The sequence below is a fragment of the Triticum aestivum genome, chromosome 4B, assembly GCF_018294505.1.
Source record: "Triticum aestivum cultivar Chinese Spring chromosome 4B, IWGSC CS RefSeq v2.1, whole genome shotgun sequence".
NCBI classification, from domain to species: Eukaryota; Viridiplantae; Streptophyta; class Magnoliopsida; order Poales; family Poaceae; genus Triticum; species Triticum aestivum.
This window is the reverse complement of record NC_057804.1, coordinates 9,225,440-9,240,535: the sequence shown is the minus strand read 5'-3', so window position 1 is coordinate 9,240,535 and position 15,096 is coordinate 9,225,440. Positions and strand designations below refer to the sequence as shown.

Genomic DNA, 15,096 nt, shown 5'->3' with positions numbered 1-15,096 from the left:
CATATCCTTGGTTGTGGTTCGATGAATGAATGGTAGCTAGCTCTAGGGATGTAAAGCTCAAAGCTCGGTAGGAATTCAGTGTGCTAGATAGGAAGAGGATGGATGTGTTGGCTCTTGTTTGATGAATGGATGATAGCTAGTTAGTCTGGTTTGCTGTATTTTTTCCGCGCTGTCAAGGGCGGTGTTGCGTGTAAAAAGATCTCCGCGAGAGTAAATTTGCGGTGCCAATGGCATTGGAAAGATAGAGTGAATTTGCTTTGCCCGGTCTCCTTACGCAGGGTGTACGGTGGTGCCTCGTTCTGATTCTGTCAATTCTGTCGATGCTGATGAATAAAGCATTGCCTCTCCCCCCTTCTCCCCTCATCTCCGTGTCTCTCGGTGCCTGTGTATGCGTGTTCGCTGCTTGTGTATGATTCTAATACGCCATTCACCATATGTACATTGGACCTGTGTGGCGTAGTAAATCATTCCTTTTTCTTTTGGGCAATACAAGTGCTGCAGCGATGCCCAGTCACGCTAAATCGTCGAAAGATTATCGTTACGGAAACAGTCAGGGTTTGGGACCGTCTCATTCCTGCTGTTCGGTCACACTAAATCATCGAAAGATTGTTTGTTGCGTAAACAAACAGGGTTTGGAACTGTTTCATTCCTGCTGTTCCACTATCTGTTCAGCAGAAAAGTTCATAATCTTTTCCTGCACGGAAAAATGATTCATATTCCTGAACGGCTTATCTATATCTGAACTCTGTGATATGAACTTTATGAATGGAATGACGAATGGACGAGGAAACACTATACCTCTTTTATAGCTGGACTCTGATGTTGCAGACACTGGGTCTTCTCTGTTGCTCCTTCTGGATAGGCTCTGGCACTTAAATCACTTCCATTTGTTGTTTGCTTCTTCTCTCTAACATTAGGAAGCTACTGTTGTATCTATCATCTTTGGCTAGAACTCATTTTGTTGTCACCTCTTATATGCTTATAAGAGAAACCTCGTTAGACTTCTACAGAGGCACGGGCAACTCCTCCTGATATCAGTACCAGTAGAAAAAACATTGTGCTGTTGTGTCCAGAGTGGGGCATGTAAAACATGCTGCCATTGGTTCCTTTGTCTAGCATATCTGCTGTTGATTACTCTTGCCGAAAGAATTAGTGTAGCGGATTGCCCTCTGTTTGTTCTGTTGTCAATCTATGATAGTTGTCAATGGAATTGTTTTATTATCATGGAGGGGCCTCTGAAAGTTTTTTAGCTGTTTCCTTATGATACCATTTCCTTGCTTCTGTTTTATTTGTTGTGCTGTCAATCTGTGATAGTTGTTAATGTAATTGTTTTATTATGGTGGAGGGGCATGTCTATCTTACTTGATGGTTGCCTGTGATTGTAGGTTCCAAGTGATCAGAAGCTACCATCTCTTTATCTGCTTGACAGTATAGTCAAGAATATTGGAAAAGATTATGTTAAACATTTTTCTTCAAAATTACCTGAGGTTAGTCTTAACCCTACATTTTGTACTTGACATAGCCATCTTCATGACAACCTAATAAACCCCAGTTTCCTTTTTATGCGTTGATGACTCTGACTTTGACATCCTAATGACGTTATCCCCTTCTCTTTTGATTGTTCTACTATAGGTGTTTTGCAAGGCCTATAGACAGGTTGATCCTCCTGTTCATACTAGCATGAGACACCTTTTCGGAACATGGAAAGGAGTGTTTTCTCCAGCTTCACTGCAAATGATTGAGAAGGAGCTTGGTTTTCAATCATCTGCTAATGGATCATCAGGTGCTGCACCATCGAAGGCCGATTCGCCATCCCAGCGCCCGTCCCACAGCATACATGTAAACCCAAAATATTTGGAAGCAAGACAGCAGCTCCAACAACCAAATAAGGCAAGCCACATCTTCTTTCATCAAATTCTTTTGATATTTTCTGCCTGCTGATCAGTGAGCCAGATTCAAACAGCTGTACATTTCTTGTAAAAAAAATCATCTGTGCATGGTGTTGTAGCTGCTTTTTTCCTTCTGTTGAACACCGTGCAATCTTTCTCTGATGCTGCTTCCCTTCAATTTGGACAGGGGATTCTGGGAGCCGGTGCCAAGACACCTATAATTTCTGATGCTGATGATGTTATCGAAAGGGGTAATAGGATTGGTATTGATAAAGGCACAGGGAGACGCCTGGATACTCTGAACTCTAGGCCTGTAAGTTACTTCTTGATCTTTGATATTTCTACATGTAAATTACTTGCCCTCCTTTGTTTCTCTTTTTGTATTTTTCCTGATATATTTTGGTATGATCTGCCAAACTTACAGCGTGCTCAGAAGGTTACTTTTAGCAACCCCATTCATGAAAAGCCAGAGAGAGATGCGAGGGGCCCTGGAATTGCGGGAGCTGGTCAAGTTCGCTCAAAGCCCAAAGGCCAAGATGGAATTGTGGGGGCATATTACACTGGAGGTGTTAGTTCCCCTGAAGAAATATTTGACAGACGCAACCATTTGTATGCAACCAAGGATGCTCGCTCTTCTGGCTCTGTACGTTTGGACAGTGCACTTCTCCCAACTCCTGTCAGTAATTCTGATAGGATTGGTAGACTGTCATCATCTGATAAAAGCTGGAAGAACTCTGAGGAAGAAGAGTACATCTGGGACGACATACCTTCTCAAGGAGCAGATTATGGAGGTGCCAGTTCTGCAAGAAAAGGAGAACCCTTGGCTGATGACGGCAATATTAGAAGCTTCCATAGGGCTAATTGGGCAGAGCCTGGAGACCCGTTGGACCCTGACTTCCACAAACAAGATACCATCCCAAGATTTGGACATCCAACAAGCCAAGATAGAAGACTTGCACCGTACATGGTATGTGGAGCAAAACTATTAAAGAATATATGAAGTGCTATTTTTGCCATGGGAAATTATTTACTTGTAAATATTGACATATTTAACTGCTGGATGCCTTCAACTTTGCAACCTATATTGTTTTTTGTAAACCTTGTGATTTGCCATGTACCATGTTGAATTCTCTTCATACATGCCTTTAAACTACATTTCTATGTTCTGATCATCTTTAATTGTTCAGGATCATGCAGAGTATCTTCATAGTAAGCGTGATGGGGATCCAAGAATTGATAGGGAAATGTGGCCTGAAGGACAACCGTTCCCGGAATCTCGTGGCTCCTCTGTATGGTTATCCCAGGAAAAACTTCGACCAGACATTGGGCGGGATCCCAGGATATCAAGGTTTTCTAATCAGTCACCAAGCATCACTTCATCTGTACCTGTTGGATTATCAGGGGCCTACGCTGGACGATCAAGCCTTGAAAGTGCAAAACAAAAATATTGGCCGCCTTCCTCGCCTCCTCTCCAGGCCCGTGAGAGCTCCCCAAGTTCCTCGGAGCATGACATTTATGCTTCCAGACCATTTCTGCCACCCCAGGAAGAGCATAACCAAAGGACTCATGCCTTGTCTCAAAATTCCGTGAATTCTCAGGGTCGGCCTAGTCTGCAAGCAACTCTGTCACAGGCTTCTCAGCAGTCTCAAAAGCACCCTCCTGTGCAGTCAAAGCCACATCCGAAGCCATTTCATCAACCCTTTCCACAAGAAAATTCTTCATCGCTGTTTAGACCGTCTGTCCATCTGCCTCTGTCTACCGGAATAGAAGAGCAGCCTGAAGAGGTGTCCTTGCCCAGTGGTCCCGCACATGCAAAGTCAGATCAGATAAGTGCTAGTAATTTGTTGGCTGGTCTTTTTAAGGGTGGATTCATACCAAACACAAGTGATCATGCTGTCCCACATTCACATGGGTTGGCATCTCTTCCATCTTCCTCAGCCAGCGAAAATGCCCCTTTGAAGCCTCATGCACCGAACTCTCTCCGCCCACCTTTGCCGCCAGGTCCGCCACCAACACAGAGTGCTGAGAAAGCTGCTGCACCACTGTCAAGCCTTCTCAGTTCTCTGGTTGCAAAGGGGCTAATTTCTTCACCGTCCACCGATTCGTCTGCTGGTGCAAGGAACCCCGGTAAATCAAGTCCGAGCACATCAGATGTCAGCGCTTCAGCTCCACCTCCGCCAGTCGTCCAGCCTTCAGTTGCTAAGGAGACACCTGCCCCTACAAAAGCTTTGTTGCCCAAACCTCCTGAAGTGGAGATGGCTGACCTAATTGGCCTTGAGTTCAAGCCAGTGGTGCTTCGCGAGCACCGTACAGAGGTGGTCAACAGACTCTTTGATGACCAAAGCCATCAATGCAGAACATGTGGTTTAAGATTCAGACTTGAAGATGAGCTCAGTGCACACACTGCCTGCAATGGACCAGAGGAGGCTAGAAATGCCGGCATCGCACCTGAAAGATGGTACCCTAGCAAGAGCCGTTGGATCGACAGATTACCTGAACCGCAGAGCATCTTCCTGGACTCTGCATCTGATAAAGACCTGGGAACCGCAGAGGAAGTTTGTGAGTTTATGGTCCCTGCAGATGAGAGCCAGATTATCTGCTGTCTTTGTGGGGAGCAGTTTGATGACATGTATTCCGTCGATAGGAGCGAGTGGATGTACAAGGATGCTGTGTATTATGATCGCTCAAAGGCCGAAGGTGGCAGCTCCCAGAGTAAAGAGCTGGCACCCATTGTCCATGCAAGATGTATGCCGGGAATCTCAAATGATGGCATGGAGGTGGATTAGTATGATTGTCATGTCATATAGCAGCAGAAACAGCAGCAGCAGCTCAGATGATGACATTGAGGTGGATTGTCAATGAAGTCTGGTGCCCAGCAGAGCCTCAAATGATGGTGGCATGGAGGCACATTCCGTGAGGTCGGTGCACAGCGACGATCGAAAATATACTGCAGGTGGGGTGATGACAGCTTCGGCAACATTTTGGTCCCTTGATCTCCACCATTTGTCATGTAGAAGAGGTGTTCTTACAGAAAGAATAAACATACCCAGCCAATTAGTTGGCCATTTTGATCCCATCGAGTCAACATTTTGGGTGGGGTGGGGTCAGATGACATAAGTTTGATCTTTCTGTTGTTCATAGGAGGCCATGCATGTATGCTAGTGGAAAGAGTGTATTATTATTGTCCCTTAACCAGGCGAGCGAAAAGGGTGACGCCAGCGTCATCGTCGAGTTACTGCTGTTTTTGACAAACTTTTTCTCAGCTTTTGAGATGTAGTAGCGGTTTTTGTACTCAAAACCAAACTGACAATAGAACTTCATCATGGATGGATGCAGATTTGAATCACCAGTGTTGTTAGCTCTTGCTTTGTATCTACCTGTGTTATTCGGCCATGTGTTATTCTGTTATCTGCACACAGTTGAATGTACACAGGATCCTGTGTCTGGACATGTTCTCTTTTGCAAGGCATGTTTTTCCCATTATATTTTGTTTGATTTGAAGGCAGTTTGCTTGGATTCTGTTGTAATGTATTTTCCTTTTGTGTGGAGGCAGCTGTGCAATGTATTTCCCTTTCTGGACATGTATCACCCTATTATTGCCCATAGCCGAGGGCCCCTTTGATTCAAAGGATTCCTAAAGGAATTTTGGAGGATACGACATTTTCCTATGTGTGGCTTGTTTGCAGGATTTTTTTCCCATAGGATTCATTTGTAGTAGTTTTCAAAGGAAAATTTCCATCCACCCCAAAAGAATCCTACGTTTTTCCTGTGCACAATACAAACAACCATACTAATCCTGTAGTATTTAAGATGTCAGGCCACTCCATTTCCATGTTTTCTCTATTCCCATGTTTTACAAATCCTGCGAATCAAAGAGGCCTTGAATGTTTGTATGTAAGCAAGGTTATGCGTAATAAAATGGCAGCTGTGTTTGCAAGGCATGTTTTCTTCTTGTTTGGTAGATGGATGTGAACAGGTGGATGAATGTTGTGTCATCGAGAGATACTACTAAATTTTATGCAGAACAGAATTGATCACACAAGGAATTGCCTCTTTGGGCTGCTTTTTCGTGCTACTCCCTCCGTTCCTAAATATAAGGCCTTTTAGAAATTTCAATATAAACTACACAACGGAGCAAAATGAGTGAATCTAAAATCTAAAATATACTATTTGCCGGAATTTAGAAGGATCTTTCAGTGCCGTTTGCAGGAATCCAGAAGGGATATACATGGGATCTTCGGCTATTAGATGCTCCGGAGTAGCAGATCCTGCAACTCTTGAAGCTTTTGCCTGTCATGAGGCACTAGCTTTGGCCAATGGTCTTGCCTTATCTCTTGTTATTATAGCCTCTGAATTGCCAAGGGTGTGGTTCATGATATTATTTAAGGTTCCGGAGGAATGTATGCTAGCATCGTAAAGTAGATTATCTGCACAATTTCAGCAATGCACCTTCATCTTCGAAGGACGCGAGTCAAATCAAGAGGCACACAGCCTCGCCAAATATGTTTTTGGTTTGGGCTTAGGTCGCCATGTGTGGCTCCTAAACCCTCCTAATTTATGTTGTATCCCCATGAGCGTTATTGTTGAAATAAAGCAAAGTATGTTTGGACTAAAAAAACAAAAAACACTAAAATATACATCCGCACGTAGTCCATATTGAAATATCCAAAATGGCTTATATTTAGAAACGGAGGGAGTGCATACATTCGCACTAAAAAACACAAATAGGCGGGCAAAATACATAAGCAGAAGAGTATTTATTTTTTATATAGATTTTGTTCGAGTTGTGTCAACAACCATGATCTAGTAATGGACTAGTAGTGCTGTGTTACCCGGTCCTCTGCAGTTGGTTAAGCCATAAGATAACTTGTCTGAAGAACTCTAGCGCAGATACAGACACAGATGCAGACGCAACAAGCCAAAAAGCAAGGAGAGCAAACCCAGCACAAGCCCCCAAAGATTGTGCAGCTCTTGGACGAAGTACAACAAACATACTACTGCATCAAGGAACCTCGACAGAACTGAACCGAGCACCCACGAATCACAGGAGGAGGTGTTGCGTGATCCTGACAGACACGATCTGCCCGTCCCTCGTAGTGTCCCGCATCGCTTGGAATCTCGACAACAACCCTGTCATGACAGACACACACGCACACGCGCGCGCGCCACAACAAAAGATTCATGTCAGAACAGACTCCAGCCAGATAAATGCTTTTGCTTCAGGTCATGATCTTGCCAGAACTAGACATACCGAGGCGGGAGCTTCCTCACTTGTCTTCATCAAGTTCGGGGCTTACTTAAATTTATACAAATTTTTTTTACTTACTTATGAATTATTTTGTTAATACAATATCTAATTAATTTCTTATTTTTCTACAACTGTATTTTCAAATATACGTTATGTTGTATTAAATGTGATTTGCAACAACATTTGTGTTCACTTTTTTGAATGGCTAGGGAGAACACTTCGGTTGCACTGTATCTTTGCTAGATCTAAGCAAAATAATAATGACAAAATAACTTTATTCATGGATTGATGTCTATCAGTAGATGTACTATTGTGTATTTTATGTATTTGAAACTAGTACCTTTTATTATGTTTCTCAAAGGCAGTTGTGCTTGCCATCCCCCCTCCCTTGTATCTATCTATCTATCTATCTACCTATCTATCTGTAGAGATACTAAGCTCCCATGATTTGAAGTATTGTGGTGCTCAGGGGTTGTGGGGGTCAGTGAGGGCCCCACTTGTAAGATTGCGTGCTGTTGATATCTTTTCGTACAAACTGACAAAGTTTGACTTTGACCAAATTTTATATGCAGACTAAAAAGAAATAGAGGGAGTACAAGCTAACCATCTAGAATAATCTAGATTTTTATATTTGCATATATCTAATCGTTAAACTAGAAAACAGTTCTCCGAATATTTCATATACCACACACTGTTGAGATTCCTACCAAGATATCTAAGGATAAACATACAAACATATAAATCATTGAAGGAACTAACTTAAATTAATCTTGGAAGGCATGCGGTGTTGTTTTAATAGTTATCTCAAATAAGAGGGTTTTTTGCGTTAAATATTTTAAAAATATAGCACACTAAAATGTAAAATAAACAATTTTTCAAAACCCTATGTGATTTACTACAATATATTAGCTATGATTGTGGTTTAACTGAAATTATACAAAAGTTACAAAAATTAGTATAAATAATGATATTTATGTTTATTCAGGACCCACGTTCCAATTCTTTGTTAGACACTACGGAAGTTCCTCATTATGGCTTGTCCTAGGAGCAGCGGCAACAGCTTGAGGAGCTCCTGTTCCGCTCAATCAGTAGCTTTTTCTTAACCAGGTTAAATGGTCCGACGCTTAGGGTTTCGGAGCTGTATCTGCGTCATGTATATATGTGTTTAGAGTGCTTGCCCCAGAGAACCGACCGGCTCATTAAGTTGTCTCTGTGGGCTTTCTTTTTTAGGATCTTTGTGGACCCCAGAGAACCACGGTGGCAATGCCAGCTTCGACGTGTCCATGAGGAATCCACCAAGGCGAAATGATTCTGCACCACACCAAGTTTCACGTAAACACATGACAGTAAACAACAATGAAGGAATGAAGGAAGGATTTGAGGAGCTGGGATGTCGCTGCACTGTGCTCACAATGTGATTCTCGGGTTGACGGAAGCAGTAGGAAATTGTAGGATCTGAAAGAAATAGAGGAAAGAGGAGCACGCATGTTAGTGTGTGCGGCTTGTATCAGTGGGAGTGACGACCTGGTGCTTACCCAAGGCGGTGGCGTAGAGGAGGCGCCAGGAGCGGTGGAACGGGCGGGCAACGTGGAGGATCCTGATCATCTTGGCATCGTCGGTGTGGAGATAGAGGTCGCGGAGGAAGGCGTAGCGCCAGAGAAGAGGAGGCGACGTAACTAACTTTCTATATGAAATTTTCTCTTTTTTGTTTCTCTCACATAAAATATGTCTTGAAGTTCAAATCTTTGCAGTGTGGCAAAGCTTTCTATCTAGAATCTAGGATAAATCTTTCAATTTTTTTTGCCAAACGTAAATATAGAAAATATGAATTTTTAGATTACAAAATCATTTTTTTGTATATTTATGTTTGACAAAAAATTCTGAAAGATTTATCCTAGATTCTAGATAGAAAGCTTTGCCACGCTGGTCAAAACTCAACCTAGCACTCATTCGGTCACTCTCCTAGTTAAATTTATACAAAACTTTTTTACTTACTTATGAATTATTTTGTTAACACAATATCTATTTTTTTATATATGTATTTTCAAATATACGTTATGTTGACTTCGGTTGCACTGTATCTTTGCTAGATCTAAGCAAAATAATAATGACAAAAAAACCTTATTCATGGATTGATGTCTACCAATAGATGTACTATTGTGTATTTCATGTATTTGAAACTATGTAGAGATACTAAGCTCCCATGATTTGAAGTATTGTGGTGCTTCAGGAGTTGTGGGGGTCAGTGAGGGCCCCACTTGTAAGATTGCGTGTTGTTTGGTTTTATTTGTTCTTTCCTTTTATATTTTATTTTCCACATTTAAATTCATGAGTAGCAATGCAGGCCGACAATGGCACCGAGTTTCTCAACACCACGATCACCACCTTCTTTGCCTCTCATGGCATTCATCTTCGTCTTTCATGCCCGTACACCTCCGCTCAAAACGGCAAGGCTGAACATGCCATCCGCACCCTCAACGATGTTAGATGCACACTTCTCTTTCAGTCCTCGATGCCACCGCCCTACTGGGCAGAAGCCTTGGCCACCGCCACCCATCTCATCAACATACGCCCCTCTCAGTCCATCGCGTTCGCCATACCCTACATCCGCCTACACAATACCCTGCCCGACTATAGCATGCTCCGAGTCTTTGGATGTTTATGCTACCCTAACCAATCCTCCGTCCCCAAGCATAAGCTAGCGCCCCGTTCCATCGCATGCATATTCCTTGGTTATCCCGCCAACCATAAAGGATATCGGTGTCTTGATCCTCAAACATGCCGCGTCATCATCTCTCGCCATGTCGTCTTCGACGAGACAATCTTTCCCTTCTCTTCCTCTCCGGATCGCCCGTCCAACCCCCTTGCATCGTTGGATTTCCTCCTCCACGTCGCAGCCACAGACACCACACCCGCCCTCTCTCCTGCGGTCCAACCCGCTATGCATGTCAACCCTTCGTCTTCCCCCCACCCCTCTGCCCGCTCGCCCGCGAGCGCGCCTAGCCCCGCTGGAGCGCCTAGCCCGCCGCCCAGCTCGCCCATTCTCGCTAGCCCGCCGAGCACGCCTGCCTCCCCCGGGCCTTCGCCCGCACCTGCCCCTGGTTCGAGCGCACCTTCTCCCCTGTCGTCATGCATTGACCACCCTCCCCTAGAAACACCCACACGATGCTTACTCGCGCCAAGCGCGGTCTCTTTCAGCCTGTCGATCGTATGAATCTTATGGCTTTCGCCTCCTCTATTTTTCATTTTCCCAAAACATACCAGGTTGCTCTCAGTGACCCACACTGGCGTCGTGCTATGCACGATGAGTTCGAGGCGCTTGTCACTAACCAGACGTGGTCACTTGTTCCACGGCCACCTCGTGCTCATGTTGTTTCATGGAAGTGGATTTTCAAGCATAAGTTTCATTCGGATGGACGGCTTGCTCACTATAAAGCTCGGTGGGTGGTCTGCGACTACTCTCAACAGGCGGGCATCGACTTCGACGAGACATTCAGCCCGGTTGTCAAACAGTCCACCATCCGCATCGTCCTCAGCATTGCGGTTTCCCGTGCATGGCCGATCCACCAGCTTGACGTCAAGAATGCCTTCCTCAACGACAACCTTGACGAGGAGGTTTATTGCCAGCAGCCGCCTGGTTTCATTGATGCCCGCTGCCCCGACTACGTGTGCCATCTTCACAAGTCACTCTATGGCCTCAAACAGGCGCCCCGTGCATGGTACCAACGGTTCGCTCTCTACTCTCATCGCCTCGGTTTTGTTGCATCGAAATCGGATGTCTCCCTGTTCATCTACCACCAGGACACCAGCTCGCGTACATCCTCTTGTACGTTGATGATATTGTGATCACCATTTTTGACACGATTTGCTCAGCCAACACTAATGTGGCCTCAGGTCCAGACGGTTTCTCCATCCCTTTCTTTAGGCAGTTCTGGCCATAGCTGCGGGGACTCGTTCAGGCTATCATTCAAGGCTTCTGGTTGGGCACCGTTGATATTTCACGGTTAAATTATGCTGTGCTTGCTCTTATTCCTAAATTCAAAGGGGCGGACTTGATCTCTCAGTTCAGGCCTATTGCCTTGATCAATAAGTTCGCGAAGCTACCGGCTAAAGGCTTTGCTACTAGGCTCTCCCCAATCCCTCATCGCTCTCTTAGCCCGTTCCAATCAGCTTTCATTAAGGGCAGGTTTATCCTGGATGGTATCCTCTGTCTCCATGAGATCGTTCATGACCTGCGAGCCCGGGGCTCCAATGCGGTGATTCTGAAACTGGACTTCAAAAAAGCTTATGACTCGGTTAGTTGGAAGTTCCTTCGACAAGTGCTTCTAGCGAAGGGCTTTGATGGTGTGGTAGTGCACATGCTTATGCAGTTGGTCACGAGTGGCCACACCGCGGTCTCAGTCAATGGAAATGTTAGTAACTTCTTTGCCAACGGCAGGGGCCTGAGGCAGGGTGACCCTGCCTCTCCACTTCTCTTCAACTTTGTCGCGGATGCTCTTTCTCATATTCTGAATCGGGCTGTCGCAGCTGGTCACATTACTCCTGTCAGCTCTCACCTTGTCCCTAATGGCATTTCCCACTTACAATATGCGGACAATACTATCATTATGGTTGAATTAAATGAGGCTAGCATAACCCACTTGAAATTTCTACTCCTCTGCTTCGAAGCGTTGTCTGGTCTTAAAATTAATTTCGCTAAGAGTGATGTCATAGTTACCGGGGTCTCGGGCGTTGAGGCCCAAAGCGTTGCTCACCTCCTTAATTGCTCCCTAGATCCCTTTCCTTTAAAATACCTCGGCCTTCTGATCTCTCCCCACAAGTTGCTAGCTAAAGATTTTGCTCCGGCTATCACTAAGGTGGGCAATCGGGTCTTGCCGTGGAGAGGCCGGTACAATACCCAAGCAGGCAAGGTTGCCCTTACCAATGCATGCTTGTCCTCCCTCCCCATGTTCCTGATGGGTTTTTATCTCCTCTCTAGAGGGACCCACGCTGGCTTTGATAAGCACAGGAGCGCCTTTTATTGGAACTCGGCTGATAATAAACGCAAATACATGATGGTGAAATGGAAATTCATTTGTCGACCCAAAAACCTGGGAGGGTTAGGCATCATTAATACAGCTGTCATGAATAAGTGCCTCATTTTAAAGTGGTGGTGGAAAATCATGTCTTAAATGGAGAGCCCCCTTTGGCTAACCATTCTCAAGGCTAAGTACTTCCCGGTCTCGAGCCCCATGTTTGCTTCGTCCACTGGTGGCTCCCAGTTTTGGCGCTAGCTCGTTAAAGTTTGCCCGATTTTTCAATCCTTGGTCAAGTTTGTAGTTAGAAATAGTAAGTCTACTCGCTTTTGGTTAGACTGGTGGTGCGGGGACTCCACCCTCGCAGTGGCATTCCCGATCCTTTTTTCTTACTGCCCTAATCCGGAGATCTCTATCTTCGAGCTCTCTCTAAATAACTGGGACCTAGACCTTCGTAGGACGCTTTCTCCTGTAGAGTTGGAAGATTGGCATCGCCTTACTACTTGCTTCCCTTTGCTCTCGGAGGAAGAGGACTCGGTTGTCTCGCCCCATTCCTCTTGTGGCCGCTTTTCGGTTAAGTCTGTTGCTACGTCTTGAGCTTGCGTTGGTTTTCCTTGAAGAGGAAAGGGTGATGCAACACAGTAGCGTAAGTATTTCCCTCAGTTTTTGAGAACCAAGGTATCAATCCAGTAGGAGACTCCCCAAAAAGTCCCACGCACCTACACAAACAAACAAAGAACTCGCAACCAACGCAATAAAGGGGTTGTCAATCCCTTCACGGCCACTTGCGAAAGTGAGATCTGATAGAGATAGTATGATAAGATAAATATATTTTTGGTATTTTATAATATAGATTGGAAAAGTAAAGATGCAAATAAAAGTAGATAGCAAACTTATATGATAAAAGATAGACCCGGGGGCCATATGTTTCACTAGTGGCTTCTCTCAAGATAGCATAAGTATTACGGTGGGTGAAAAAATTACTGTCGAGCAATTGATAGAAAAGCGAATAATTATGAGATTATCTAGGCATGATCATGTATATAGGCATCACGTCCGCAACAAGTAGACCGACTCCTGCCTGCATCTACTACTATTACTCCACACATCGACCGACTCCTGCCTGCATCTAGTGTATTAAGTTCATAAAGAACAGAGTAACACATTAAGCAAGATGACATGATGTAGAGGGATAAACTCATGCAATATGATATAAACCCAATCTTTTTATCCTCGATGGTAACAATACAATACATGCCTTGCAACCCTTTCTGTCACTGGGTAAGGACACCGCAAGATTGAACCCAAAGCTTAGCACTTCTCCCATGGCAAGAAAGATCAACCTAGTAGGCCAAACCAAACTGATAATTCGAAGAGACTTGCAAAGATAACTCAATCATACATAAAAGAATTCAGAGGAGATTCAAATATTTCTCATAGATAAACTTGATCATAAACCCACAATTAATCGGATCTCGACAAACACACCGCAAAAAGAGTCTACATCGAATAGATCTCCACAAGAGAGGGGGAGAACATTGTATTGAGATCCAAAAAGAGAGAAGAAGCCATCTAGCTAATAACTATGGACCCGAAGGTCTATGGTAAACTACTCACAACTCATCGGAGAGGCTATGGTGTTGATGTAGAAGCCCTCCATGGTCGATTCCCCCTGTGGCGGAGCGCCGGCGAAGGGTCCAAGATGGGATCTCGCGGATACAGAAGGTTACGACGGTGGAAATTGTGTTTCGTTGGCTCCCTGGATGTTTTCGGGGTACATAGGTATATATAGGAGGAAGAAGTACATCGGTGGCCGCCCGAGGGGCCCACGAGATAGGGGGCGCGCCCTGTAGGGGTGGGCGCGCCCTCCCCTCTCGTGGCCGCCTCGGCTGCTTCTTGACTTGCACTCCAAGTCCTCTGGATCACGTTCATTCCAAAAATCACGCTCCCGAAGGTTTCACTCCGTTTGGACTCCGTTTGATATTCCTTTTCTTCGAAATACTGAAATAGGCAAAAAAAATAGCAATACGGGCTGGGCCTCCGGTTAGTAGGTTAGTCCCAAAAATGATATAAATGTGTAAAATAAAGCCCATAAACATCCAAAATGGGTAATATAATAGCATGAAACAATCAAAAATTATAGATACGTTGGAGACGTATCAAGCATCCCCAAGCTTAATTCCCGCTCGTCCTCGAGTAGGTAAATGATAAAAACAGAATTTTTGATGTGGAATGCTACCTAGCATAATTCTCAATGTAATTTTTTTTATTGTGGCATGAATGTTCAGATCCAAATGATTCAAAATAAAAGTTCACATTGACATAAGACATAGTAATACTTCAAGCATACTAATCAAAGTAATCATGTCTTTTCAAAATAGCATGGCTAAAGAAAGTTATCCCTACAAAATCATATAGTCTGGCTAGGCTCTATCTTCATCACACAAAGTATTTAATCATGCACAACCCCGATGACAAGCCAAGCAATTGTTTCATACTTTAGTAATCTCAAACTTTTTCAACTTTCACGCAATACATGAGCGTGAGCCATGGACATAGCACTATATGTGGAATAGACTGGTGGTTGTGGAGAAGACAAAAAGGAGGAAGATAGTCTCACATCAACTAGGCGTATCAACGGGCTATGGAGATTCCCATTAATAGATATCAATGTGAGTGAGTAGGGATTGCCATGCAACGGATGCACTAGAGCTATAAATATATGAAAGCTCAACAAAAGAAACTAAGTGGGTGTGCATCCAACTCGCTTGCTCACGAAGACCTAGGGTATTGGGAGGAAGCCCATCATTGGAATATACAAGCCAAGTTCTATAATGAAAAATTTCCACTAGTATATGAAAGTGACAACATAGGAGACTCTCAATCATGAAGATCATGGTGCTACTTTGAAGCACAAGTATGGTAAAAGGATAGTAGCACCGTC

At 44.2% G+C, this 15,096-nt stretch overlaps 1 protein-coding gene across 1 annotated transcript in view; it reads left to right on the top strand.

The window, feature by feature from the left end:
* LOC123090547 (polyadenylation and cleavage factor homolog 4) overlaps positions 1-5,235 on the top strand; it is a gene marked incomplete in the record, with an annotated part of 5,856 nt that extends 621 nt beyond the window's left edge. The window contains 5 exon segments of the mRNA XM_044511861.1: positions 1,386-1,487; positions 1,633-1,890; positions 2,077-2,202; positions 2,314-2,856; positions 3,077-5,235. Of these exon segments, the coding sequence (XP_044367796.1) occupies positions 1,386-1,487; positions 1,633-1,890; positions 2,077-2,202; positions 2,314-2,856; positions 3,077-4,675 (2,628 nt within the window).
* Positions 5,236-15,096: the final 9,861 nt, after the last annotated feature.